The sequence below is a fragment of the Melospiza georgiana genome, chromosome 11, assembly GCF_028018845.1.
Source record: "Melospiza georgiana isolate bMelGeo1 chromosome 11, bMelGeo1.pri, whole genome shotgun sequence".
Lineage (NCBI taxonomy): Eukaryota > Metazoa > Chordata > Aves > Passeriformes > Passerellidae > Melospiza > Melospiza georgiana.
This window is the reverse complement of record NC_080440.1, coordinates 14,173,702-14,200,827: the sequence shown is the minus strand read 5'-3', so window position 1 is coordinate 14,200,827 and position 27,126 is coordinate 14,173,702. Positions and strand designations below refer to the sequence as shown.

Here is a 27,126-nt window from a genome sequence, read left to right as displayed (position 1 = left end):
ATAAAATAAAATTGGTTCATTTGAGTACATAGTGTTTTACATAGTGCCAAAAGGCTGGTGCTGCATAGCAGGCTGCACATCCTCCATGCTTTTCCCTTTTGAAAGCCAGTTACAAAATGGTGGAACCAAGCTCTTCCTGCTGAAGACTGATAAGGGGCAGTAGCCACAGCAAGAGGTTTAGGTTGGACATTTGGAAAAACTAGTTAAGGTCTGCAGCCTTAACTTAAATTATCAAAGAACTGGCAGAGATTGGAGGCTTCCTCCATCCTTCAAGATTCAACAAAGCCAAGGTGAATCTGATCTGGTACTGACCATATTCCTCCTCTGAGCAGAAGGTTGAACTGTAGTCTCCAAGGATTCCTTCCCACTGGCATAACTATGTTTCTGTGAAGTGTTGTCTTCCAGCTGATGCAGTGCTGCTCTCTCCTCAGGTGAGACAGTCTGCCATGACCATTGTGCCTTCTGTAAAACTGGAAGATTTGCCTGTAGTAGTAAAATTCATCCTCCAAAATGTCAAGGCAGCAGATGCAGTAGAGGTACAGTATCTTTTTCATAATGAATATGATTTCCACACCAGTGTGTGTTTTAATAGAGGGAAGTTGCTTCATACACAGAGCTGTATGTTTTTAATGTTTTCAGGTAAAATTTTAATATTGCCGGGGATCAAAGCCAACCTTGCTGAGCTATCAGACACACTTTGTTTCATATGTTGAGGAAGCCTCAGCCTAAGCCAAGTGAGGTTTGAGATCTGCCCAAACCTTTCAGGGAGATCCCTGTAAAAAACTGTGCCTATGACATGGCAGCCAGTCTGTGCTGGTGCACTGCATTTGAACAGCAGTCACATTGGTAAACTTGCATGTCCCAGAGTTCCTGAGGCTGTCATGTATCTTGCTCAGCTGCTAAACAGAATAAATACAGTTCACAGTAATGTAAAGCAGATATTGGTGGGAATTTCACAGAGTAGGTCTTGAAAAACTCTGTCTTTTGTATGACATAAAGGTGAAGAGAAAAGTTTTGCTGGTTCATTTTCTGAGTTAAAAAAATTAAATTTGGGCATGATTAAATACTTGTGAATCTTTACAAATATATGAGTTTTGATTTGTAATTTTAGGGTTATTATGGGAAATTATTTTATTTTCCTCAGCTTTTTCTGTTCTTCCCTCATTTGTCACAGTGATTTGTGCATGGGTTTGTGCTTTACAGGTGATTTCTGATCTTCGGAAGAACTTGGATCTGTCCTCGTGTGTTCTGCCCCTGCAGATTCACAGTTCCCAGAAGAAGATTAAAAGCCAAGTCCAGGCCAGGTACTTTAAGAAGTTTACTTGATTCTCCAAAGGTAGGATGAGGCAAGATAACTTAAACTGTTCCTCTTTTGGTCTCTCTGGCACAATTGGCTACAAACATGAGCCTAATTTATCCTGTGGAAAGGCAAGGACACATTTATTCCTTCCTGCTTGGTGCTAATGCAATACATGTGTTACTCCTTGCCCAGCCAGCTTCCCCTGCCATGGCTGTAGTTCCTTTTGAACCATCTGCCTCCATGTCTGCATGGGGATAAGCAACTTCATTTATAATAATATTGCTACCAATTTATCTGTTTTAAGTTCCCTCCAGTATGTGTTCCATTGATTCTGCAACCTCTGGTTCCATCCTCTTGGAAAACTCCCTCTCTTTCCCAGAGCATTCCCTGTGGACAATGGCTGCTTTAAGTTACTCTGTGACTGCTGGGCTGCCTTGCTCCTTCTGTGACAGTATTTGCAGGGACTGAGTCTCCTCTTTTCTGATGATTTGCAGTTCTTCTATGAGCCAAGTAACCACCAGCCAGAACTGTGTGAAGCTACTTTTTGATGTCATCAAGTTAGCTGTGAGATTTCAGAAAGATGTCTCTGAAGCATGGATTAAGGTAAGAGACAAACTTCAGTCCTTGTTTCCTTATTTATTTGGGCTCCTTGATTGAGCCTGAGCTTTTCTTGTAATCAAATGTGGTATTAAAAGACAGATTTTAGCCCTTCATTTTACTGATACAGATTTCATTCTACAAGAGAGGAAAAATGTATACCATATATTGAGACTGAGCTATGTGAGGCCTTAAGGTGCTAGAAAATGTCCTGCTAGAAATCAGTATCAGCTGGTATTAGGTTAAATTTAATTTTAAATTGCATTTTAGTGAAAACCATGAGGCTGTTTCTTGTCCTCAATATCTCAGTTCCTTTCTCAAGCCTCATATTACTTGAGAATATCCTTGTTCAAACTCAGTTTTCAGCTATTTTTTAATACCTCCTGGATTCTCTGTTGTTGGGAGGATCCAGTTTGCTGACTTTGGGTATCCTGCTGTAGAGGAGAGAAATCTGTGAGCAGGGTGTCACAGACTTCTGGTGTCTACCTTTTGTGATTTGGTTTTGGAATATAGAATTGTCCTGTAACCTAACAGCTTGCTTGGTTTTTTTCCTCTCAGGCTATTGAGAACAGCACATCTGTGTCTGACCATAAGGTAATAGTTCTGCTCTGTAAGTGTCCTCTTCTCTTGATTTCTCAAGGACTTTCTTCTTGGTTGTAGATTAGGAGATATTTGAATTTGGACCAGAAACTTACTGGTGATGTTTCATGGATGGTTCTCTTGGTGTTGGACTTGTTCCAAGTATAACAGCCATCCATTTTCTTGTAACTCTTGGTTCATCCCTTCCTTCAGGTTCATCCCTGTCCCTTTTCTTAAGGGACAGAGTTAATTCAGAGTTAATCCTGCTTTAATTCTGTACTGTTGTACTCATAAGGTTTTATTTAAGTTGTAACTCTTGGGACTTTCTGAGCTCTTTTTTTCTTCTCAATTTGGACTTCAAGTTTTGACTTGGAGTTATCTGGACTGTTTAATATTTCAGCATAATGAGTGGTGGTTATTTCCTCTAAAAGGTTCTGGATCTGATAGTTTTGCTGCTAATCCATTCTACAAACACCAGGAACAGGAAGCAAACTGAGAAGGTTTTGAGGTGCAAAATCCGACTGGGCTGCATGCCAGAACAGCTGATGCAGAATGCCTTCCAAAACCATGCAACGGTCAGTGCTGATCCTGCTTTGGGACTCTCTCTTTTATCTCTCAAAGATCTTGTCAGATGATGATTTAGCCCTGTGCTGCATTATTTATACCTTTCCAGTAATGTTCATGTACTTCTCTTTTATAATTCTTAGTCAAGATCAGTGTCCCAAGGCACATGTTCTCTGTTGTAACTGTCATGTGGTTTTTTGGAGTTGAGTTTTCCTCAGCATTGGATGTGTTGAAAACAAGCAACAATAAATCTCCTCTTTCATGGTGTCTGTATTTCAGGTTATCAAAGACTTCTTCCCTTCAATCCTAGCCCTTGCTCAGACATTTCTGCACTCAGCACACCCAGCTGTTGTCTCCTTTGGCAGCTGCATGTACAAACAAGCTTTTGCAGCCTTTGACTCCTACTGCCAGCAGGTACAGTGTGATGGATGGCAGCTGATTTAGGTTTGCACTTTGTTCTAGAGTTTATGTCATAATCCTTTGGGGACAGGGTTTCAGGCAGTTGGAAGCCTTTGGAGAGAGGTCTGTGCCAAACAGTAGGACAAGAAGAAGATGGGGAACAATCACAGCAAGACTGTGATAGCAAGTGACTTCAAGCACAAAGATTGCTGTGATTATCTGTACTTGATCAACGTAGTCCATATGAGCAGAGCAAGGCAGACATTTTTCTGGTGATATTTCACTGTGGTTCTTTTGGTGGCTTTTTCCTTAGGAGGTTGTGAGTGCTCTGGTGACTCATGTGTGCAGTGGAAGTGAGACAGAGCTGGACATTTCTCTGGATGTGCTCACGGATTTGGTGGTGCTGCACACATCGCTGCTGATGCGCTATGCCACCTTTGTGAAGGTATCTGCTTTTCTGGGTTTGTACTACATTTTGGGACCCTTACACTACTGTGCCTCAGATCCAGAATAGGCCAGTACTTCTCCAAAATACAGGTATTGGAAAAACTTGTACCTGTAAAGGTTTTCTGCCTGGAGAAAGGCAGTGGTCAGAAGTGAAAGGTAACTGCTGTCAAAGTGTGAGCTGTACGATAGGACTGAATGATTTTTTGACAGGGGAAATTGAGATAGACAATTCCCTTTAACTGGACAATGCTTAAATTACAGGCATGGAATGGTGTCTGCAATGGAAATGTTGTCTTTATTTACATGAGCTATTTCAAAACTTGGCAAAAACTCGCCCCCTTTGTGGACTGCACATTCTGTCTGTTGAAGGACTGACAGTACTTCAGCCAGTATTTGAATCCTAAGACAAAATTGCTTGCAGAGATGGAAAAAGACATATCCTAAAATTTAAAAGAAGTACTCAGTGGGGAGAAAAAATATGGGCTACTGAATTCTAAGAGTCACAAGCAGGGTCAGACCTGCTGAGTTGCCTATTTCCAAAAGTAGTGGAGATTGAAGGAAGAGTTAAACAGTAAGGCAAGCATGTAACAATACTTTCCTTGAACACTCCCCCATCCATGTTGGTTTGTAGCTTAAGGACAGCTTGTGTTTAAGAGCCCTTGAAGAGGGTGGGTGTGGGTATACTCACACCTCTCTGATATTTTGGTGCTCCTGGTGATTTAATTATACATTGTGAGAAAGGTGTAGTGAGAAAGGTGTATACTTTTTGCTGTTTAGTTGGTTGGTTGTTAAATGAAAAGTACTTGCTTAATTACTTGCTTGTCAAATATTTGAATCCTGTGACCAAACCTGTGATAGAAAACTGACAGCTGCCACTTGTCCTGAGCACTCCTAAAATGCTTATTGTAGCCAAGTTATTCTTTCCATTCAGCCTCTGATAAAATGAAATCCCATAAGTAAGGCCAGAGCAATAATCTGGCATTTATGTTTGGTTAATTTGAATGTAGCTTTTTCATGCATGTACAAAAAAGGTAATTATCTTCCCTGAGGTTGACAATTCATGTGTTTTTGAGAATATGGAAATGGATTCTTGATATTCTGAGCTACTTTGTGGCTTCTCTTCCAGACCATTTTAGACTCTACACAGAAACTGAATCCATGCCAGATCCGGAAGCTTTTCTACATCCTCAGCACTTTAGCATTCAGCCAGAAGCAAGAAGGGAGCTACATTCAGGTGAGCAGAGACACAACAGAAAGTTGTTCAATCTGTGCCTTGGTTCTTCTGCTAGGTTAACTAAATACTGGCATCATCTATGAACAGGGATTGATGTCAGGATAGCCTTGAGTTTAAAATTCTCTTCTCCTCAAGTGTCTGCAAACCAGCTTGTGGCTCTAGACTTTCCACCCTGATATCAAGGGCTTATCACAGTGACTGTGCCTCTCATCTTTCCCAGAAAGGTCCCCTTCTCTTGCACATTTGAGAAAGGCAGAGTTGTTAGACATGTTGTAGGAAGGGTGCTGATGGTAGTCCCTAACCTAACCTCCCAGTCAAAGTGGGACTGTCACCAGCATGGTGTCATGTTGATTGTTGCTTTGTCTAGCTGAGCCTTGAAGGTTTGCAAATGTGTAAATTCAGCAGCCTCCTTGCACAGCTCTGTTCCTCCATCACTTGGAAACCTTCAGAAAGCACAGTTGAGCTTCCTCCCTGAGATGTTTGTATTGATTCAGCCACTTAAATTCTGCACACCAGAGACAACAAAGACTCTTTTGTTAGAAGAGCTGAAGTGCCCAGAGCAGAGTGTGTGAAGTGGTAGACTCCACACCTCTTGTGCCTCTGGTTTAAACACAAGAAGCTGTCAGACCTGGTCTGTCTAAATCCACTTTCATCTTGCACAGGATACCTTGTGTGACTCAGCTGCAGCATATCAGTGGTGGTACCTTTGTCTGGATTTCTGAATCCTTGAGCAGAGCAGATAAAGAAATAATTCAGAGATATTTATTCCACAACAGAGATGTTAGGGTTTAAAATCTTCCCATTCATAAAGTTCAGCTCTAGAAATTAGGACTATTTGTCTTTCTTTGAGTCCCTGTGTAGTTTGTAATTGTAGCTATGTTTGCACATGCTGACTTGAGCCTATAAAGGAAAACTGCTCTTCCTCTCCTGATTGGTTTGTGGCATGTAAAATAGCATGTCTGTAGCCATTTTGTCCTTCCCACTTACCCTGTTAAATTGGAGCTCTTCACTGCCAAAATTCCCAGTTGTGTGGCAGGTTTAGCTCCATTCTGATCTAGTTTCCTCAATGATTTCCCCACCTCCCACCCTGAGTCTTACATGTGACTTGGGAAAATTGCCCTGGCAACACAGTGTGACTTTGCAGCCCTGCAGGACTTGCCATCAGGATGTTCTGCCTGTCACCCTCAGAAGTTGTGAAAAGAAGGGGAGGAGTGTCTAGAATTTAGTTTGAGCTGAGAGTTTGTAACTGTGAAGATCCAAGGTTGGCAGTTTGACTCTTATCCTCAGTGTTACTGAAGACTCCAGGGGTAGGTCACTAAAGAAATCAGTACCTGAGAGCCATCTTCCTCTCTGCCTTCTCTAAGTGTTCTTTTCTTCTAAGCTGATGCCTCTTAGACATGAGGATCTCTGCAGGCAGATTAGGAATTTTTCCTTGCACTGCACAGATTCTCTTTGGGCCTTCACCACAAACTGCTCCATCCCTCAGCCTCCTGAAGCTGACAGTGTTTTGGAGTGCAGCTCTGCAGCTGCTCTTTGGGTGTGACAGGCTCCAAGACCATTTGTTTTTTAACATACTCTCCTATTAATTATGGTTGAAATCTGGAGCAATTGTGTCTGTGTTGTAGTTCTTTGTAGTAGTTACAGCAAAGTCAAACCAAATCACTTTTAATGCTGCTTACAACCTTACTTGGAGTTGAGACCAGTATTTTCATAATAAATGAAATGTGCATTCCTTAAGCAAAAGTCCTTGTACACCATCCCTCTGTAGCCCTTGGAGATGACATTAAGTGAAGATGCCAATAGAACTGGGAGTGATGGACACAGGTAGCTCTGTGATGACATGGTCTGTGTCTCTTTTCAGGATGATATGCACATGGTGATCAGGAAATGGCTCTCCAGCACAGTTCCCAACCACAAACAAATGGGGATTATTGGTGCTGTTTCCATGATAGGCAGTGTGGCATTAAAAAGGTGAGAGAAAATGTAGCAAAGATGAATTGAACATGGCTTTCAGTTCAGGCCTGGAGTGAAAGAAAGACAAGAGGGCATTGCCTTTGAGTTCAGGCACGTCTTGGGCAAATCCAGGATCTTAAAACTCTCTTCTGCATACTGTGGTGTTTGATATTTCAGCCTGTGCAGTTTGATATTTCAGCCTGTGCTGCTCACCTGCTGCTGCTCTGAAAGGCATCCCAAATTCCTTGTTAATGCCTATTTGTGGATCCCTTGACCACACTGCACAACCTGTTGCTTGGAAAAAAATAGAACACTGGGAGACTGACTACAGATCAGCTTCTGCCTCTAGGCTGAATAACCTGAGGTGCTCTGTGTTTGAGTCCAGGGAAGTCTAAAAGAGAAGAAGTCCCAAACAGCACCAGGTGTTTTCCTAATGTGTTCCAAAGAAATCTTTTTATTGTCTAATTCTCTGATTTCTGGAGAGAGAACCTTGTGTGTGTGATGGGTTTTGCTGTCTCTTGAGTCCTGTGCCACAACAGCAAGTCTATCAATTGCTTCCAGGAGTGAAGGAGATGCTGCTTCACTGGAGAGACCAGAGCTGAACAGTGAGCGTGATGAGCAGGTGAGTGCCAGGAACATGGCAGTGTGGGACACAGGGAGGGCATGGTCAGCAAGGAGGGGTGACTGGAAATGCAGTCTTAGCTGAAAAACTCCGTGGGTCAGGGAGTTGGCTTTCCTGAGCCTGGGATTCTTGTACATTGACTGCAGAGCCAAGAGTCTATTAAAAATGGTTTTGGAGAAACAAAGGTGCCTGCTGGTGTTGCCTCTGCTACACCAGAACAAGCAGCACTGCAGCCATTAGTGAAAGTCTTCTGTCCAGTTGTTATTTCAAATACAAAGGAGAGAAGCAGGACAATCTGCTTCAGGGAGCCAAGGGTGACCAGGGCCATCCTCTCAGCTTTGGTAGCTGTGCCTTTCCTGCCATCCAGACAAAGTAGTTCTGTTCCACAGGATTGGCCTAGCAGCCTTTTTCCTTAGGTTCTGTTAAAGAGCCTTCTTCTCTGCTGACAGTCTATGTAAGAGTGATCCTGGGCAGACTCTTTTGTTATTTCATGACAGAGGACACTAAAAGGCCCATGTTCCTTCTTAAGTCTGTGTCTATTCAAGAATATTCACCATGGGTTGTTACTCTAGAGATGAAGCTTTGAATATGCCTCACAGTAAATTAATGTAAAAAGGACTGAAGGTAAAAACTTGAACTGGATCCATTTGCCTTACCCATTTCTGCACTGTTTTCTCTCCTTTCAGCTGTCTACCCTGCTGGACCTTGTGGGTTTCTGCTGTGAGCAAACACCAGAGGTCTTGGCTCTGTACTACGATGAACTTGCCAGTTTGATTGAGAAGCAGAAGGGCAATTTGGACTTGCAGCTCCTAGTATGTTGCAGAGCATTTTGAACTTAATCACTTACATGAATTCTTCAGGAAAAATGTTAGTTTTCAAACATTGGCAAAATAGAGTCAATTTGAGGATTTCACTCTAGCTGGGAACTTTTGTTCTGTGAGAGGTTGGTCAGATACAAAATCCTCATTCAGCTCTCTGGGCTTTTTTTGATTGTGGCAGATTCCTCATTAACAGGAATGTGCTCATGTGCTTTAACAGCTTCTTTTTTGTGAAATTTTACATGACAATTTTATATGACAATTTTACATGACAAGGGGAAGCCTTTTAAAGGAAACTAAGTGACATTTCTGAGAGCGTGCTGTTCCTATTCATAGACAAAAATAGAATTTGAAAGAACTTTAAGCTTAGTATGGGAATTGGTTTCTGGGTCAGACTATTAAGACTATCTGATCCCTAAGATCTTGGAAGAGCCACAGTCATTAATGGTAATAATTGAATAAATAAATGGTATTTATGGTGATAGGAAGAGTTTTGTGAAGGCCTCTGGACAACTCTTTCTTCCTGCTAGGAGCTCCTTTTACATGTGGGCTGCTTTCCTCTTCCAGCCAGCTGCTCTGTCTCTCTGCATCACTCTGGAACTTGTAGTCAAGCCCACAGTCAAAGAGCAGGGAAGAAATTGGTTGTGCACACTTAGCAATGTTTCCTGGCTCTGTCTCTAAAGGCAGCCCTTGGCTCTCCTTGCAGGCCATGGGGCTTCATTACTGTGATGGTTCCAGGATACTTTTGCTTGGCCTTATCTTCTGCATCTTCCACTGCTGCTGCTGGAGCTTTCTTCACTGAGCCCCTTTGCTGAGCAAGTTTTCTTTTCCTTTTTTTATAACAGGATGAGTTTGGGAAGAGTTTGGTGGAGGATTTTCCCAGTGACTTTGTGGTGGATCTCAGCCCCTCAGTGCATGGGTATGCTAATCACAAATAAAGCATGGGTAGTGTTTCTGTCACTGAGAACTGAAGTCACCAACAAGATGTTGTCTGTCTTTCCTTGCAGTTCATTCTTGTTCCCAGTGAAGTCCTTGTACAATCTGGATGAAGATCAAAGTCAGGATGCAATTGCCATTAACCTCTTGCCATTGGTGTCACAGAGTGAGCTTGGCAGGGTCACTGCTGGAGCAAATAACCAGAGTAAAAGGTATTTGACCCTTATCTGTGGAATGGCTGCAAAGGTGAAGGAAGGGTTTCCATTTGTGCCCTTCAGGTGTCTGATAAGGAGCTGGTCAAAGAATTTACAAATTTCCAGTGTTCTTCTCCTTTTGATGTTAAACATACTCAGATAGGTTTAGAGGCATAGTCTGGCTGGGAGCTGGCAGTCTGTTCTGGCTTGGGCTGTTTAGGTAATCTTGGGTGTGTCATGGTGACAGACAGTGCTAAACCCACAAACATGCAGCCAAAAATGAAATTCAACTCAAGAATCAGGGCATTGTCTTTGGCAAATGGAACAGGAAGCCTCTCAGATGTAAAAAAATCTTAAGTAAACAGGAGCATGCCAAAATTAAAAGAATCATAAGAGTCATAGACTTGTTAAGGTTATAAAAGGCTCTCTTTTTTTTTATTTTATGCACATAGTTTGTAATTTGTTGTCATAAGATTTTGTTGAGATTTTAATTGTTCTTTAAAAAAGACATGATCATTTTAAAATGAGAGAAAATATAGCTACTTTGCATGCATCTCTAGAAAAATGTTAATTTTAATCACTCAGAACTGGAGCAGTGGCACACTGAAACATTGAAGAAGGTTTCTCCACTGCTTATAACTGTGTTGTGCACACAACTCTAATTTCTTAGAGTTCCTCCTGAGTTACTCAACTTTTGATTTCCACCAGAAGTAAATCTGACCCCATTTTTTGTTCATTGCAGCCATTTTTCTGCTCTTACATGCTTTTCCAGAAAACTGGTAATCACCAGTTATTAATTTGTGGGAGTTTTTTTCTAACCAACATGGTGCATTTCTGTTCTGTGTTGCTGGGACTTGCAAGAAGCAAAATAGAAGGCATAGCCAAGGTAGCCTGGGAAGGACAAAGGACATAGTGGAAAAGTGATGGGCATTCTGGAGTTATATAAAACATCAGACCCACTCCATTTCTTTTTTCCCCCAGGGCAGTGTCACCCCTGTGTCTGTCACCCTGTTTCCGCTTGCTGAGGCTCTACACTGCAGAGCAGAACAGTGGAAGCCTGGAGGAGATTGATGCCTTACTAGGTATGGGAAATGCACTTGTTACAGGAGCCTGGCTGCCTGCCTTGCTCCTGTGCCAGATCTGCACAGATTTCCTCCAGCTGCAGGGGGGGTTGTGCATTTTGTGAGGAGGCTGAGATGCTCTGTGCCCACAAAGTGGAAGGGAGGCAGGGAGACAGTTGCTGTGTCTGGGGATGGAGTGGCTGATGGGCCTTACTCCAAACAGCCACTGGAATTGGGGCAGGCTGTGGTAAGAGGCCTGGTAAATGCAAAAACCAAAGCATGGGTAGCACACAGTCCTACCTATACTTTTCTTTCTCTGTGCCAGGTTGTCCCCTGTACCTGACTGACCTGGAGGTTGAAGGGAAGCTGGACTCGCTGTCCAAGCAGGAGCGTGAATTTCTGTGCTCACTCCTGTTCTACGCTCTCAACTGGTTCCGGGAAGTGAGTAGAGCTTTGTCTGCAGCTTCTGGGGTGGAGGGATGAGGGAAGCCCAGGAGGGCAGGGGTTGGTCAGCCAGGAAAGGGGAAAGTGGAGGGGAGGGAATGTTGTGGTCTTTTACCTAACAGAAAGGTTGTGCTCCACTTTCAGAGAGGCTGTAAATTCCCTTTCTTGGAGTGCTCTGTACTCTCTGTTCTATACCTCTGAAGAGTAAAATGCAGTGCCTTCATGCAGATCTGGACAATGTATTGGTCAGTGGGATTTTTCCTGCTGTGGTTATTCTCATAACATGAGAAGGGCAGATTTGGTGCAATTCCACATTCCCGGTCCTTCTGCTCCCCTCCCAGGACTGCCTCTTTCCTGGCAGACCTAGGAAATGCCAAGGGATCTTCAGAGCCACAGGTATCACAGAACCTGACAATGTGCTGTCTGCTAATTCCTCTTGTTCAATTAATATTTTATCTATAGGTGTTGTCCTCTTGCTTTTTTTAGATTGCACCAATTGTATCCATGTTCTTATGGACTTCTGAAGAGCTTTGTCCATGCAGTGTGAACCTGGTCACACAGGCCACCTGTGCTGTGTTGTGTATTTATTCAGGACTTGAGAATGTTATTCAGAAAAGAAAAAGAAGCAAAGTGGGTACAAATCTCCCTGACTGAGTGAGCTTGGTTTGTGTCTCTAGGTTGTAAATGCCTTCTGCCAGCAACAGGATGCTGAGATGAAAGGGAAAGTTTTAACTCGATTACAGAACATCACAGAGCTGCAGAATGTGCTGGGAAAATGCTTGGCAGGTGAGTATGAAACATTTGTACATTCTGGGCCTGTACCAGGGGTTGCCTTAGACATCAATGGAGGAAACAAATGGTAACACACACTGCAGTTTTACAGTTTTAAAAGTTTGTGCATGGGCAGCTATAATTTTCAATTTGTCCAAATCCAAACTGCTCTTCTTAATCATTTCCTCAGTGAGGAGCCACAAATTACACATTCTAGAGTCACAAGCACACAAACTTTAGCAGATCCCCCAAGACACACCTTGTCCATCTCCCAGTAGCCTGCCCAGATCCCAGGCACTCTGATCTGCTCCACTGCTTCCCACTCACTGCTATTTCAGCTCACTGCTCCTTTGCAGGTAAATTCTTACACTTACCTCACCACTCCACACTTTCCCCAGGACAGTGAAATTTATGATACTTCCTTTAGATATGTATCTGGCCTGTATGTTGTCATTCAGGAGTTGAATTAACCCAATTTTCTACATTTTGGCTCTTTCAGCAACCCCTGGCTATGTCCCACCACCAGCTACTTTTGACTCTGAGGCCCCGGAGGCTGCACCATCCATGAATGCTGCTGGTCCAGCCAGGAAAAGAGGTGGTAAAGAAGATTTAAAATGTTTAAGCAAACAGATGTGATGGGGGTTGGCTGGCAGATAGCACTTGTGTGTGCCTAAAGCACTAAATTTTTGGCAAAGTCCATCTAGCTGGAAATTTTACCTCATCAACTCCTGTTGCAGCTGAAGTGGAGATGGAAAAATAACTTACACCAAATAGGTGTTGGATAGTCTGTCTCCTTGGGAGAGCTGCTGCATTTAACAGTGAAAATCCAGGGCTTTCATTGATTGCTTTCACAAGCCAAAGTACTTTCTGCTACTCCAGCAGCAAGTTCTGTCTTTGATGGGTTTGTGGCATCATCTGGTACTGAATCTGTGGCTTGAGCTGCCTTGTAAACCCCTGAGCTTTAGGCTGTACCTCACCAATGTTCTGGGAACCTTGGCATGGCTCTGCTGCACAAGGAAATCTTTCCTTCATCCTTTCCCATTGCTAGCTCCCACAGAGAAGACAGAACTCCCCTCTCAGTTTTCAAGCTGAATCAGATTTGCTTTGTTTTTCCTGTCTCTAGTTCTGTTTCTAGATTAGATTTATTTCTAGTTTAGATTAGCATTTCCTGGGAACATGTCTGCCTTAAGCCAAAGTGGACAAAAATTCACATTCCATTCAATGAGAACAGCCTTTCCCTCCTGTGCCAAACCCATTGTGCAGGGTCTGGGCCTGTTATGTAGGAGCATGTTGGAGGCAGAAGGAAAGTTTTGACAAGAGGAGAATCCATCACTTTAGATACTGTATTTTGAAGGAGCACTTAATCTATGGACCTGTGCTCCATGTTTTCTTTGTGCTGATTCAAGTGCTCCTAGTGTTGAGCACAGTGTGCAACCTTTGAGTCTGAAGTTGCTTTTGTGTTTAAGGAAGGAAAAAGAAGGCTGATGGCAGCAAAGCTGGCTCTGCAGAGCGTTCTCAAGCAGAAGACAGTTCTGAGGGAATCCAGCCTGATACTGAGCTCTCTGAGCTGGACAAGGTAGGTGTGCAGCCCTGGGCACTGCAAGGAAGCCAGAACAGGGAAGATGCCATGGAAGCAAAAACAAAAGCTTTGAGAGAGGGGTTGTTCCTTCCAAAGTTAATCACAGTCAGTGGTTCAGTTCTGCTTTCTGGCAACTGCCTCCCATCTTAATTTTGTAAATTATCCCTGCAGTACCCATTCTCCTGCAATTTCCTTTTCAGAGTGCTGCTGACAGAGAGGCAGGAAATCCTCTGGCCCAGCTGCAGAGCTGCCGCCCGTACTTCCGAGAGCTGGACCTCGAAGTGTTCACTGTGCTGCACTGTGGGCTGCTCACAAAGTCTGTGCTGGACACAGAGATGCACACAGAGGTGAGTGGAGCAGCCTGAAGCCCACACTGATGAGGCTTTGTGGAATGGCTTCTCTCAGGGACCTTGGCCCTTCCTGTTCCACTGAAATGCACAACGGGCTGGTGCTAAGATGTGTTGGCCCAGGGCTGTGAGCTGGGGACCAGGAGAGCATTTGGCCCCAAGTACTTCAAGGCACTGAGAAAAAGAGACTTTCCTGAGAAGAACAGACATGTCATATAGTAATGTTAATAACAAACTAATATAAATATTGCATGAAAGGTGAAAGATACTGTACAACATGTATAGACCTAATGGAAAGAAAGGGGCTTTAATACTGACCACAGGTAAGATACAGGGTGGTAAATACACTAAGTATTGCCTGTCAAAAAGAATCTATGACATAAAGTAAAGCCTGTATTTGAAAAACTCAAATGTCTCAAGGCATGAGGAAATCATGAACAGCACAAATGTTGGACTGAAGTCATGGAGGTGCTCTCAGTGAGCAGGGTGCTGTGTATCATCTGGGAGCTTGTAAAAACTGTATTGCTATGGCTGTGGAAAATAGATGTGCTTAATTTTGTTAATACTCTCTTTGTAGGCAGGCTGACTCCATCTGGAGTCTCCTTTTGGAGTCAGTAAATGCATGAGATGGGAGAAGGCCATGGCAGGCTGGAGCACAGCCTGGTCTGTCCCTGCAGACAGCTGTCTCTGTGCATGCAGGTCACAGGCCAGCTGGAAGGCTGTTTGACAAGTCTCTTGGGCTATGTGGCATTATTTCAAAATACTTCTTGCCTGTTACTCAGTTGGTGAATTCTGTGACTCTCTGGGCTTAAACCTCTTTTTATCTTTAGAAGCTTATTTCAATGTCAATGTATATAAATCTGTTCTTTCTCAGTTGTTAAGTTGTACTGACATTGCCTCAGCTGTTTAGAGCATCAGGATGGCTTCATGCTTTGAGTAACCAGAGCCAATGCCTCATCCCTGCCATGGGGGAGCATAAAACCAAGCATCTACCAAATAAGTCCCTCCTGAGGTTAACCTAGTCCAGGAGTCATGACTGGAAACAGGGTAAACTTGAGCTTCAAGGCACTACAGCTACATCTGGGTCCTGGGACTGACTGTTCTTTTAATTGCAGGCTCGTGAAGTTGTGCAGCTGGGGCCTGCTGAGCTTTGCTTCCTTCTGGATGACCTGTGCTGGAAGCTGGAACATGTGCTGCCCTCGGGCTCCACAAGGAGGGTGCCCTTTCCAAAGGCAAGAGCAGCAGCAGGCTGTGGGTCCTGGGCTGAGGCACAGCACATCAGGGGCTTCCTGAGAAATGTTTTTCAGAATTACTTCACTTGTTAGTTCAATGGAAGTGTGACACCCAGCTGTGTGCCAGAGCAGCACTTTTTCAAAAGTCTTGTGTACACAGCTCTTGCTGAAGTGTTTGCAGCCTCTGGTTCTCTGCATGTCTCAGGAAAGGGTATTTAACTGAGGCAGTCTTGTAGCCTCAAAACTCAGGTGACCCTTTTCCTAGCCCTCCCTGGGGACACTGGCTGTGCTGCTCAAATTTAGCCAGGCCAGATGGCTGCAGCAGCCAGCAGAAGCTGCTGCATCCGTGTTTCTGCTTCTTCTGCATTAGAAACCCCCCTGAGTGCAGAAACTCCTTGCTGATGCCTTCAGGAGGAAAGTAAATGCATGTCCCACTGCATTAAACTGAGAAATGCACTGCAATTGGCTGGGCTTTTCATGGTCATTGTTCTTTCTCTTTGTCTTTTTACCTATCTTAATTCCCACGTGCAGAGACTGTCTTCTCCTAGTGTTTGAGTAAAGTGTTGGATTGTCTCATCCAACCTAAATTATTCTATAAGAGCTGTGTGTCAGATCAGTTTTATCCTTTTAGTCAAATGTTATCCATTTGTGTGAGTTGGTGGTGCTGGTTCAGTAGAAGCCAACTTTCCTACCCTGTGACCCTTCCTGTCCCTGTATGGCATGAGGGATTGCACTGCTTGGCAGCATCTGAGATGTAACAATTGAAGTTATTCTCAAGAGAGACTAATGAAGCAATTTTTATCTTTTGTGTTTGCTGCAGGAGAGAGGCAACAAGGATATTGGCTTTTCCCATCTGTGTCAGAGATCTCCCAAGGAAGTTGCCATGTGTGTGGTTGATCTACTCAAGCCATTGTGTAAGCACATGGAGAACATGCATAACTACTTCCAGGTTAGTTGACAGCAGTTTTTTGACTAAAAAACCCCTAAAGTTTTGTCTCCTGTAAGGATACTTTTAATTTGGTTTGAGGGGAAAAAGAGTCACTTTGTTTTCTTCAGGTTTTTTTTAATGTGGAATTTATGGGAATGGATTCTTGTGCCATTATCTTTATTTGGAATAGTGTTTAATGGATTATTTGATTTGTATTAAAGACAGCTGTACAAAATCAGGGTGTAGAAGGTGAACCAGGAGAGAACATCCAGGAGCACCAGCTGATGTCCTCCTGCTACCAACTGCTCTTACTGACTTTTCGCTCCTTATTTGCTTGGTGAGTTTAAAATAAAAGTCCATAGTTGTATCCATTTATTGCTTCTTCTTCTTGTTTCTTTTCTTTAAAGTGTTTGCACCCTGCCAAAGGCCTGTCAGCCATGAAAAACAACCCACTGCAGTGGGTGGAGGCTTCTAAGCACTTCTTAGTTAAGCCAGGCTTCATTGCCTGATTCTGAGCAGTGCTCAAGCTGTAGGTGATGAAGCACTGACTGGGTAGAATTCAATCTGGCTTTTGGGTCAAGGTCAGCATAAGGGGCACACTGGCACACCTAGCTGAGCAATTTCCAGTCTGCCTAGGGATCTTGGATTTTCTTACCCATCCTTTCCCATTTCCTTCCCCTTATCCTTTGCTAAATTGTTACTGCCTGAATCCTGAGTGATGGAAGAATTTCTTTTGCCAATGAGAAAGGATGAATGTGTATTTCACTGGCAAAAAGCCAACACTGTTGGCTTTTTGCCAGTGAAACAACAAGCTGAATTTATAAATATCCAACTCAGAAATGCTTGTGCATTCTGCAGACTTCTGCATCTGCTACCATAATCCAGGATAGTATCATTAAAATTTTTTTTCTAAATCCCAATTTGGATTTGCTTGTGGAAAGCATTTTACCTTTGTTGTACTTCATGAACAGCAGTAACTGCATAAAAAGATGTCTGAGGTTTGTCTCCTGTTGATCTCTACTGGAGACTGAGGGCCCCTGATCCACTCCTGGCCATTCCCAGATTTGTCATTCCCTCTTTAGCCAGTGTGAATGTTGGTTGTTCCTGAGTTCATCTATTTTGTAAATCAGAGAACCTGGTCAGTTTTGTACCAGACAATCCAAGATCAGTTTTGCTGTCCAGTATAAAATCTGTTTTGCTGCAGGTCAGACAGCCTTATATATTGGAATGAGCTGTCCAGCCACTGAAATTCAACAACCAAATTGCAGCTCTTTTTACATTTGTTTAGTCAAGGCCTCTTACATTACCAATGGTTAATTAGATTTTGTGGTACTGGTGCACTTGATCATTATCATTATCAAGTCTACCTGTTCAGTCTATAGAACTGGCATGTGGATGTATTTGATTATTTCTAGCATAGATATCCTCACAGACACTGGGAGTTCAGAGAAATAATGAAGATCTCTAGAGTTTTCCCCCTGTAAGGCTCCTACCAGCTGCTCAGGAGGTGACCACCCATGGTCACTGCATTGCACAGCCACTATCATTATACATCCTGTGGTTTAGGTCTGCATAGCATTGGTTTAGTATATATGGACCTCCACTTCTGGGAAATGGCCTCTCCTCACCAAGCTAGATCTGCAGTCTAACTGAAAAATTGATATTGTTTGTGCTCAATGCTTTCCATTGTCATTGATTTTTCAATTTTTTGTGTCCCTTTATAACTCTCATATTGCAGGACTTATCTTGAGTATCCAGCTTCTCTATTTTTCACCTTGCCAAATAGGCTTAGATATGCATTTGCATCTGATATCTCTTCTGTTCTGATGATGAACTGGATTTTTTTTTTCCCCCTCAGGAATGGTTTTTCTCAGCATGAAAATACTGACTTGCTGAGGTCAGCTCTCCAGGTGCTTGCAGACAGACTAAAGCCAGGAGAGACAGAGTTTCTTCTTCTTGAGGAACTGATAAGGTAGAATCTATATTTCACACTGTTTGAAATGAACAAATTTCAGGGATTTTTCTCTGTTTTGTGTGGGCATTATGGGCAAATGTGTATTTGGGAGCTGTCATAGAGACTACACTCACTTCAAACAGAGCTTTGTGTTTAATTGAATGGCAGTGTAGTCAAACCTTGTTAAAGGATTAAAAAATGTAAAATATGCATGAATCTGTGAATTTAATTCGTTTGTATGCTGTTGAGACAAGGAGATTAGTAGGATTCCCAGAAGGAATGGCTATGTTCTGCAGAGTTAAAATGCTTACAGGTTCACTAGGCAAAAGCAGTATATAAAGCTGTTGCTAGACTCTGAGTGGCTGGGGCTTGAGAGAATTTTTCAGTGATTGAACTCCTATGTATTACTGGCTGATCACCCCTTCTTCAGAAGGGCACTGCCAGAGACAGAACATTGGGATATGGAGACCTTGGATCTGAGATAGTCTAATGCTTCCTTTTTATTTGTGTGTGTCTGAGACATTACCCTGTCTGCACTTTTTTTACATTTTCCCTTTCCTTTCATCCCCAGTGAGAGTTTTCAGTACCTCCTGAACTTCCAGCAGAGTGTTCCCAGCTTCCACTGTGCCTATATCCTCACTCAGCTCCTGATTGCCATTGCTGAGAAACCCATGTCTGGCTGGAAGAGGGAGAAAATGGGTAATGTGTGAAAAGTCACTCATCTCAGATGAGTTTTTGTGTGGTTTTTGCCTTTTAAGGGAGAGATTTCCCTTTCACATCCTGGTGATCTTACTGGGTGAACAGTCCTAGCCATTAATAAAGGGAACAGCAGTAAATATATTGGACCCTCTGCTGCTCAGTGTTGGTACCAGTTTAATCACTGGTTATGGAGGTGAGTGATCACAGACCTGATCTGATGTAACTTCTTACTCTAAGTACAGATGTCTGTGACAGCTTGTTTCCAAAATTTATTGAAATGAGCTGCAAATACAGCTGTTACTCCAGGGCAGAGAGAGGAAAAAATTCTTAACCCCATACAACAAATGTTTTCAGTTAAGAAAGCTTCTGTCATAGATTAGGACCCATTACATAAGATAAATAGCAGATAAAGGATAGACATGGTTACAGGGAATATACAAGAAAACTACTTGATCTCCACTTCAGCACACATTGAAATAAAGACTCCAGACACTTGCCTCCCTCAGCCATTCCTTGTCATACTAAGACACCTCTAGAATTTGTCCTTCTCCAATCCCCATAGCCACACAGAATTGTAACTTCCCTCCTTAAAGACAATTTTGCTATTTTAAACAGTCCCACACTGGGAGAATGACTGAGTGTGGCAGGCAATAACCTATTTTAACTAATCATTTCCTGGTTTTAAACATTTCTGCAAGAGACAAGCAGGTTTGTTAGCAGTTTTGATTTCAGAAATCTGTAGATTTTAAACTTGTCTGTTCACATTTATTACTATAGTGCTGTGGCCAAAAGGTCAAGTCACTTGTTATTGGAACTCCATTTCTGGAGATGGATACCCTAAGGGTTGCACATGGCCTAATTAAAAACAAATAGATGGCACACTGTAGAAGCTGCCAAACAAGTAAGATTTAACTTAAGTTTGTCAGAAGTGGCCAGAGGTGGATGATGGTTCTGATGTGAGCAGGTATTCCAGACCAGGAACATGCTGGATGTGCAAATACTTTGTTATCATGATATATGTCCTTGTGGCCTTGCAGCTTTTTAGGGAAAATGCATTCTGACTTAGAAAGGTCAGGCACATGAGGGGCAGTGATACTGTGATCTTTCAAAAATCATTTGAATATGCAGATTTTATATGGAAGAAGGATTTTTTTTACTAATATTTTTCTTTCACTAAGTTGTCCCTTATGTTTCCCAGCTTCTCTAGCAAAGCAGTTCCTCTGCCAGTCCTGGGTGAGGCCCAGTGGAGACAGAGAGAAGGGCAGCCAGTTCAACAGTGCCCTGCACACCCTGCTCTGGTAAGGCTCAAACCATTCTCTCAGGCACACCAAAACACTCTATTTTTTTAGTGATTACTGTTGCTACAGAGGAATGGCCCCTCTGAATCACAAGCCTCATGCTTTTACAGCTTGGCCTGAAGCCCTGTTTCTGCACTGTTTCTAAAGCACACTTTCTTTCATGGTTTGAAGTCTGAGGTCCAGCTGAGCACCTTTCCTCATCAGGTCCTCTGTCACTTGTGTCAGGGAGTTCTCATCAATGGCCTCCAGGAGACTCCTGGATTGCTTATGCCCTGCTGGGCTGTCCTTCCAGCAAGTGCCATGGTGGTTAGTTTGCCATGAGGATCATGGGGGTACTCCTGGCTGTCTGTAGAAGGATCCAGGTTGCCCATAGCAGACAGCCATTAAAGTGTCACCCATACTGATTGGGTGTTCTCTCTCAGAAAGGGCAATTCCATCTCATCCTCTTCCCAGCCTGTCCTTCCTGAATACTAAAATGGGGGAATAGTGAATCCATGTATGTTTCAGATCATGGTAGCTTTTAATGACACCACTGTGACAGTTCTAAGTAGTGCTTTGGGTTTCCTGCATGTGATTGCTTTTGCCAGGGAAAAGCTTGACAGTTTTAGGCCACATGTTTCAGGTAGGGCAGTGTTCAAGGCCTTGTTGTGTCATTCTGTGAGGTATCTACTGATCAGCTATGTTGGTTTTGGATTTAGTGTCTACCTGGAGCACACAGATAACATCCTGAAAGCCATAGAGGAAATCTCCAGTGTTGGTGTTGCTGAACTGATGAACTCTCCCAAAGATGCATATTCTTCTACTTATCCTACCCTAAGCAGGTAATTGTAGCAATAGAAACTTTGAATTCTATGATATATATAATGATAATTTCTGCTGTTAAATATGTAGTTTTCTTATTTTGTGGCCTATTGTAATTTCATGTTGGTACTGTGATGGCTACTCTGGACACTTGTAAACATTATTTTGGCACTATGCAACAGGTAGCATGGGGTAGCTTTATGCCAAAGTGGAATGTTCTGTGCTTAATATGATGCTGAGTTTATTTCTGTGAGCCATTTTAACTGGAGAATGAACTGCTGTCTGTCATCAGTGTTGTCTCTGTGGTATAAAGCACTCCAAAAGTCAGCCCCAGAGGCCTGAGATGGCTGTAGGCAATCTGAGCAGATATGCAGTGTGCAAAAACACACTCAGGGTGCTTCTGCCCTAGCCTGGGAATTTGGAAGCAGGGGTCAAGAAAGTTGCTGCCCTCTGAAACTTCCAAAATTATCTTATGCTGAGAGTTGCAATCCTTCCACTGTGCACCCCTACAGCTACAAGGAAGTGGTGGTGTCTAAGTGTCATTCACACTAAGGAAGTGCTAGTGACTTCCCAGGATTCTTCATCTGTCTGGGCAATTGGGCTGGGCTGTACCTGTTTATGAGTCCTAGGGCCAATCTTCTGTGATTTCCTACTGAGAAGGATGCCCAGCTGGGCAACCTTTGACTTTTCTGCATCATTCTGGTCACAAACAGCCTATCAAAATGCCCAGAGCTGACTTGCAGTTTTTTTCATTTTCTCCATAGGCAGACATTCCCAGTTTTCTTCAGAGTAATGATGGCTCAGCTGGAGAGTTCAGTGAAAAGCATCCCAGCTGGGAAACCATCAGACTCAAGTGAGGTAGGAATATCAATACACTGGACTCTGTAAGGGGAAGAAAACTTAGGCTAAACTGGACAGTACAATAAAGATGTATAAACTGGAAAGGAATTTACTTCTGAACTTTGTCTAGGAAATGCAGTCAGACACCTTCCTTCATCAGTGTATATTGACATTGATATGCAGGGTAACATATAAGTAACATCTTTTTTTCCTGGTTTGCACCAGGAAAAAATCTAGTAAATCCAGTTTGCACCATGTCAAAAATCTAGTAAATCCAGCAGAAGCTGCAACCAGAATATAGGCATTAATCAGCAAAATACTTAACTGTGCAGTTGATCTGCACACCTGTGTGGGAGGACAGCAACTTTTTGCAACCAAGAGCTGCTCTGAGAGCAAGCAAGTTAATTCCTAGCACTTAAAGCCACTGATCAGGCTGGAATTGCCATGGAGTGTTTCTGCTGTGATAAATATGCTTGTGGTGAAGCTTTGTTCCTTTGCCTTCAACAACAACAGTGCTTTGTGTACAGCAAATGCTGAAAGCACATCCAGCAGTGAGAGGAAATGCAGCCTCCTGGGTTCTTGTCCCCTTGCATCCCATAGGTGCAGCTGGAGAAGCTGCTGCGCTGGAACATCGCTGTGCGGAACTTCCACATCCTCGTTAACTTGGTCAAGGTGAGCTTCTGGCTGGTTTTCTGCCTTTGCCCCCAAATTCTCAGTGAGGCCTGGTGTTCCCAGGCTCAGGAGCACTGGGGAAAAACAAAGTGTGACTGTGGAACAACCTGGAGCCAGCCATTATAAAGCCAGTTATAATCTGTGCCCTGTCCCACTGGACGAAATATCCCCTTCTGGTTCATCCATTGTGTCTTCAGTGTGACGCTGTTTGGGCCAGAAGGTGATAGGTACAGCTCCACTTCTCTCCTTGCTTAGGTTGATCATTACTGTTTATTTTTACATATCTGAAGTGATAATTGGCAAGCCCAGGTTTTTCTATACAGCAGCATTCACTGGAACCCTACCTGTGTTCCAGATGCCTTTGGAGAGCATAAAGGGTAGAGCTGGGCCACTTGGTTCAGTTTTGCCCATAGTTCAGTTTAGTCCACAGCAGCACCAGGGTTACCTTCACATTATTTTGCCCATCTCAGTTTTGCTTTGTCTATGTGATTATTTGCCCATCAGCTGGGCTTGGGTCTCTCAAATCCCAAACTGTTAAGAACATTAGACTCATTGAGATAATTTTGTGCCATCTGCAAGAGGTGCACCTTAGCTCACTGAACAGCAATCCTGCCAAAGGCTTCCAGCTGAGAGCCACCACAGTTCATGTGCTTATGTGGTGTTCCTGCTGAATGAGAGAATCCTTGAGAATGGATGTTGCTTTAGAGCAGGATTCACACATTCACAGGGGTGTGCTGTGCTTACACAGTTTTCCTTAGACTTGTGGACTGATCTGACTCTTTTTTCCTCTTGTCCATGTAGGTATTTGACAGCAGGCCTGTACTCAGCATCTGCCTGAAGGTAAGCAAAAGTTCAAGATAACTGAAGAGAGCAGTTTAAGTACCAGCTTTCTTGACTCATTGCCTCAGTGCAGTAGAGTGGGTACTGGGTTCTCAGGAAGAAGCACATATTGTATTCCATACACCTTGCTATACATATATATGTATAGTGATTCTAACATTTGCATTTAGTTGAGTATTATTCCCAGATGCCTGGTGGATAAAACCAGGAATGTGTACAATGATGAGACCTGGTCCTTCTTGCCTCTCTTTGCAGGGATTTAAGTGAGACCCTTTACTGATCCTGTATATTCCAGTACAGCACATATGTACAGTACATATTCACATGAATATAGTCTTTTTCTAAGCAAGAACAGTCTCTGGGCTACTTGGAAGATTGTATCATTACCTCCTCTGACTCTGTGATGGTTCTTGGAGAAGGAGTTTCAATTTGCTTGCTGACATATTTGTCTCTGTTTTACAGTATGGCCGCCTCTTTGTGGAAGCATTTCTGAAGCTGGCCATGCCTCTCCTGGACCACAGCTTTAAAAAGCACACGGTAATCCTGGGGACAGAATGGCTGCAGCCAGCTGGGAATCATGACTGATACTGCCTCCATAGACACATCTCACCTCTATCCCATAACCCTTTGAAAGGACTGCTAGGACTAAGGCTGTTCAATATTCTTGTTTCCCTATGGAAAAGTCCTTTGAGAGTGATTTGCTGATCTGCTTATTTATTGCAGGATGATGTGCAGAGTTTGCTGAAAACCTTGCAGATGAGTACCAGACAACTTCATCACATGTGTGGCCATTCCAAGGTAAGATAAGTTCCATTTTCAGCACAAACTCCTGTCCTAAGGATGGTATTATTTCCCTTCCACTGCTTTTCCAGGGCATTGGCAGGTTCTACTTGCATGCTTCCAGCAGGGTCTGTGCAAGCAAAAGCTCTGAGAGAAGGTGAAATAGCCTTGTTTAATGGCCAAAAGTGGAAGCATTTATTCTGGAAGTGGCTGACTTGAATGTTAGGTCAGGTTGGCATAATAATTTTTTAACACAGAGGTTCTGGATATCTTTAGTTATTGGCATCTATTGCTGGTTGTTTCTGAGAACACAAGCTAAGGTCTTAGAGACCTTGAACAAAGTACAAATGCCAGACTGATAATATAGGAGAGAAGCTTTGCCAAAGATGAACAGCCTTGTGACTCAGAAGAATCAGCAACAGGAGGTGGATGGGGAAAAACCCTGCTCAAAGTCCTTTTGAGGTGGCTTTTATGTTATGTTAGTAAGGGCAAAGGGAGAAGGAGGACAGTGATAACAGAGTCTGTCTCTGTGGGAGACTTGGGCAGGAAGGAAGGAGAGGATTAGAGCTTTGCTGACAGTGTGTGTTGCAAGAGAGAATCACACAGGAGCAGACAGGAAGATCTTCCTGTGTGCTGCTTTGTTCCTGACTCCTAAAAGGTTCATGAACACTTGTCCAAGAAGGGAGCTTTGCCAAAGTAGCTGAAGGGGGAAAGCCAGCTACCAGCCTGGCTCCCAAGCCAGAATTGCTACCCATTTAGGCAAGAGCTGGCATCAGAAGCATAGATATTTAGCTGAAGATCAGAAGATGCTGTTGCACCTCTCAGCACAGAGTGAGAAGTGGAAGCTGGCACAAACCCTGACAATGCTAAAAAGTCCTCATATTTCAAAGTGAAATCCTCATGCCTGCTTTAAAGTCACAATTCACCTTGTTAGCAGGATCACAGCATTGCAGCTTTTCGTGTAATCTTTATCTTTGCACTTGGCCAGCATGTTCAAGTGCTGTGGCCCATGGTCCTTGTTAGCACAGGGCTGCAATTAATGAACACCTGTGTTCTACCACTTCTCTGTACCAAATCATTTTGCAAGAATGAAAAGGCAGAAACTGAATCTGGGGCAAGTAAATGTATGCAATGAATGTTCCATACTTGTTTGAAGAGGAGTTGACACCAACATTTGTTAAACCAGCCTTGATTTCACTTTCACACAAACCTCAGGGAGCTCACTAACCCACGGTGCAGTGTGACCTAGGATTTGTCACTCTCCCTCAATACATGTGTCTTTAAAGAGCATTACACAGCAGGCAACAGCAGTCAGCTTCACCTGTCATTCCCTAAGTATTTGTCATTTCCCCTTTCACACCAAGCCTCTTTTCTGTTTACATACCTAACCCTGGGCACGTGGACAGTTTCTGGAGACAGAATTTTGCCAGTGCTGTACTTTGTTGAGTCTCCAAACTGCCTTGCACACAGTGGGGCAGGTTCCAGGGCCCAGGGAGCATTGTGAGTGTTGATTGTGTCATTAGCAAGGGTTCTGCTGATTGGGTTTTGATCAGTGCTGATGATGGCCAGCTCCTGCCTGTTACATAGACTAGAGAACAGCTTGCTGTTGGTAAGCAGTTACCAACTTTGCTTACACCCTGTTGGCAGAACTTGAAGCAAAGCAGTGTCCCTCTGCCCCAAGCATGTTGAACTCTTCCAAGAAATGCAGGTGACCTGAATTCAGAGTACAGCTAATGAGAGCACCTTAATCCCAGAAGATTACAAAGTATTCTCATGAAAGAGGAAAATACTTGCATACAAAATAATTGTGCAGGTTTTGGCAGGTTGACAGGATTTGTGGTTTAGCAGTGACTGTTCTGTACTGCAGATTGAAGCCTAGCAGGAGATGCTCACCCAGAGCTAAATCTCTAGGATGCCTGGCATAGCTGCCCTTCCTCTAGTGGTTTTTGCTTACAGCAACTCCATCTGTTCCTCCTGTCCTAGTTCTCTAAAAGCCAATGCTGCTTTGCTCCAGAGAAGCTGGATTTGGAGATTATAGTGCACACACATTGCATGTAAAGGAATTGCTTGAGGCAGTGAGGAAGAAAAGGTTGTGATGGAAGTGGTATATTTAATACCTTTCTCGTTTTTTCTGAGCTTGGGAATTCAGCAGAGAAGTTACTAGCTTCTCTCTGGAGTTCATGACAAAACCAGATTTATTTTAATCCAGGTGAATGTGAATATTTGGATTGTTGTCAGGGATCAGTTTAGACAAAATACTGATCTGAGCTTTATTTTTTAACAATAGCCATAATTTGGTCAAGAAGTGATGTCATGTGGGCAAGCTTTGTGGGGGTCATGTCCATCCCACCTGATAACCAATGGCTTTTAAACAGCCAGAACACTCAGGCAAGAATCAATCCTCATCCCATTTTACTGTTGCATAGATTCACCAAGACATTGGACTGACCAACCATGTGCCTTTGTTGAAGAAGTCTCTGGAACAATTTGTGTACAGAGTGAAGGCAATGCTGGCATTCAACCACTGCCAGGAGGCCTTCTGGGTCGGCATCCTCAAAAATCGGGATCTTCAGGTGAGAGCCACTGCCCTGCCTGGGGCACTTAAAATCTGGGAGAGGACAATGCTCATCTTGCCCAACACTAGAGACATCTCTAACTCTCCCCGTGTGTGTGGGTATAGCTGAAAGGCCAAATTCAGTGTGACCACAGTGCAGCCATGTCTAGTGCAGGAAAAAGAAGAATTTTATTTCAAGATTAAGAGTTTGCATCTCTAGGCTCTTGCACTGAGGGGTCAGATTTGATCATTATTAACAGGTACAGGGAATTTTTGGCTGTTCCCTGACAAGAACTACATGCACAAGAGGGAAGAGGTAAAGGTCATTTGAACATCTTCACACACTTTAATGTGCGGCTTTAAAAGAAGCCAGTTCTGGCTCTTCATCTTTCACTGTAGAAGCAGGACAGTTGAACAAAACCTGATTTTTTTAAACTCTAAAACTTTTATTTAAGGAGGCAACAAAATGCCCTTTTCTCCCATCCCACCCTGGCATGCTTTCTCCGCTTCACGTACGCTCAGTACAGGTCTTGTGTTCAACTTAGGGAGAAGAAATTTTGACTCAGGCCTCTGAGGAGAGGGGCTCGGATGAGGACTCGGGGGACGAGGAGGACTCGGCGGAGGGCCCCGCTGAGGAGGTACTTCAGGGGCCGCCGGGCTGCGCTGCTCCGAAGCGGGGGATG

At 43.4% G+C, this 27,126-nt stretch overlaps 1 protein-coding gene across 1 annotated transcript in view; it reads left to right on the top strand.

Annotated features, from left to right (window-relative positions):
* FANCD2 (FA complementation group D2) overlaps positions 1-27,126 on the top strand; it is a 34,639-nt gene that overhangs the window by 7,393 nt on the left and 120 nt on the right. The window contains exons 10-42 of the mRNA XM_058032009.1: positions 432-536; positions 1,204-1,304; positions 1,795-1,903; positions 2,456-2,491; positions 2,908-3,051; positions 3,320-3,454; positions 3,753-3,884; positions 5,013-5,120; positions 6,982-7,091; positions 7,635-7,695; positions 8,382-8,507; positions 9,359-9,432; positions 9,521-9,661; positions 10,625-10,725; positions 11,030-11,145; positions 11,826-11,934; positions 12,419-12,517; positions 13,386-13,495; positions 13,699-13,845; positions 14,961-15,077; positions 15,898-16,026; positions 16,227-16,342; positions 17,864-17,977; positions 18,531-18,658; positions 19,857-19,956; positions 20,655-20,777; positions 21,522-21,615; positions 22,198-22,269; positions 23,071-23,109; positions 23,572-23,646; positions 23,833-23,907; positions 26,316-26,462; positions 26,989-27,081. Coding sequence (XP_057887992.1) covers positions 432-536; positions 1,204-1,304; positions 1,795-1,903; positions 2,456-2,491; positions 2,908-3,051; positions 3,320-3,454; positions 3,753-3,884; positions 5,013-5,120; positions 6,982-7,091; positions 7,635-7,695; positions 8,382-8,507; positions 9,359-9,432; positions 9,521-9,661; positions 10,625-10,725; positions 11,030-11,145; positions 11,826-11,934; positions 12,419-12,517; positions 13,386-13,495; positions 13,699-13,845; positions 14,961-15,077; positions 15,898-16,026; positions 16,227-16,342; positions 17,864-17,977; positions 18,531-18,658; positions 19,857-19,956; positions 20,655-20,777; positions 21,522-21,615; positions 22,198-22,269; positions 23,071-23,109; positions 23,572-23,646; positions 23,833-23,907; positions 26,316-26,462; positions 26,989-27,081 — 3,486 coding nt within the window. The remainder of the gene's footprint in view (positions 1-431; positions 537-1,203; positions 1,305-1,794; positions 1,904-2,455; positions 2,492-2,907; positions 3,052-3,319; positions 3,455-3,752; positions 3,885-5,012; positions 5,121-6,981; positions 7,092-7,634; positions 7,696-8,381; positions 8,508-9,358; positions 9,433-9,520; positions 9,662-10,624; positions 10,726-11,029; positions 11,146-11,825; positions 11,935-12,418; positions 12,518-13,385; positions 13,496-13,698; positions 13,846-14,960; positions 15,078-15,897; positions 16,027-16,226; positions 16,343-17,863; positions 17,978-18,530; positions 18,659-19,856; positions 19,957-20,654; positions 20,778-21,521; positions 21,616-22,197; positions 22,270-23,070; positions 23,110-23,571; positions 23,647-23,832; positions 23,908-26,315; positions 26,463-26,988; positions 27,082-27,126) is intronic.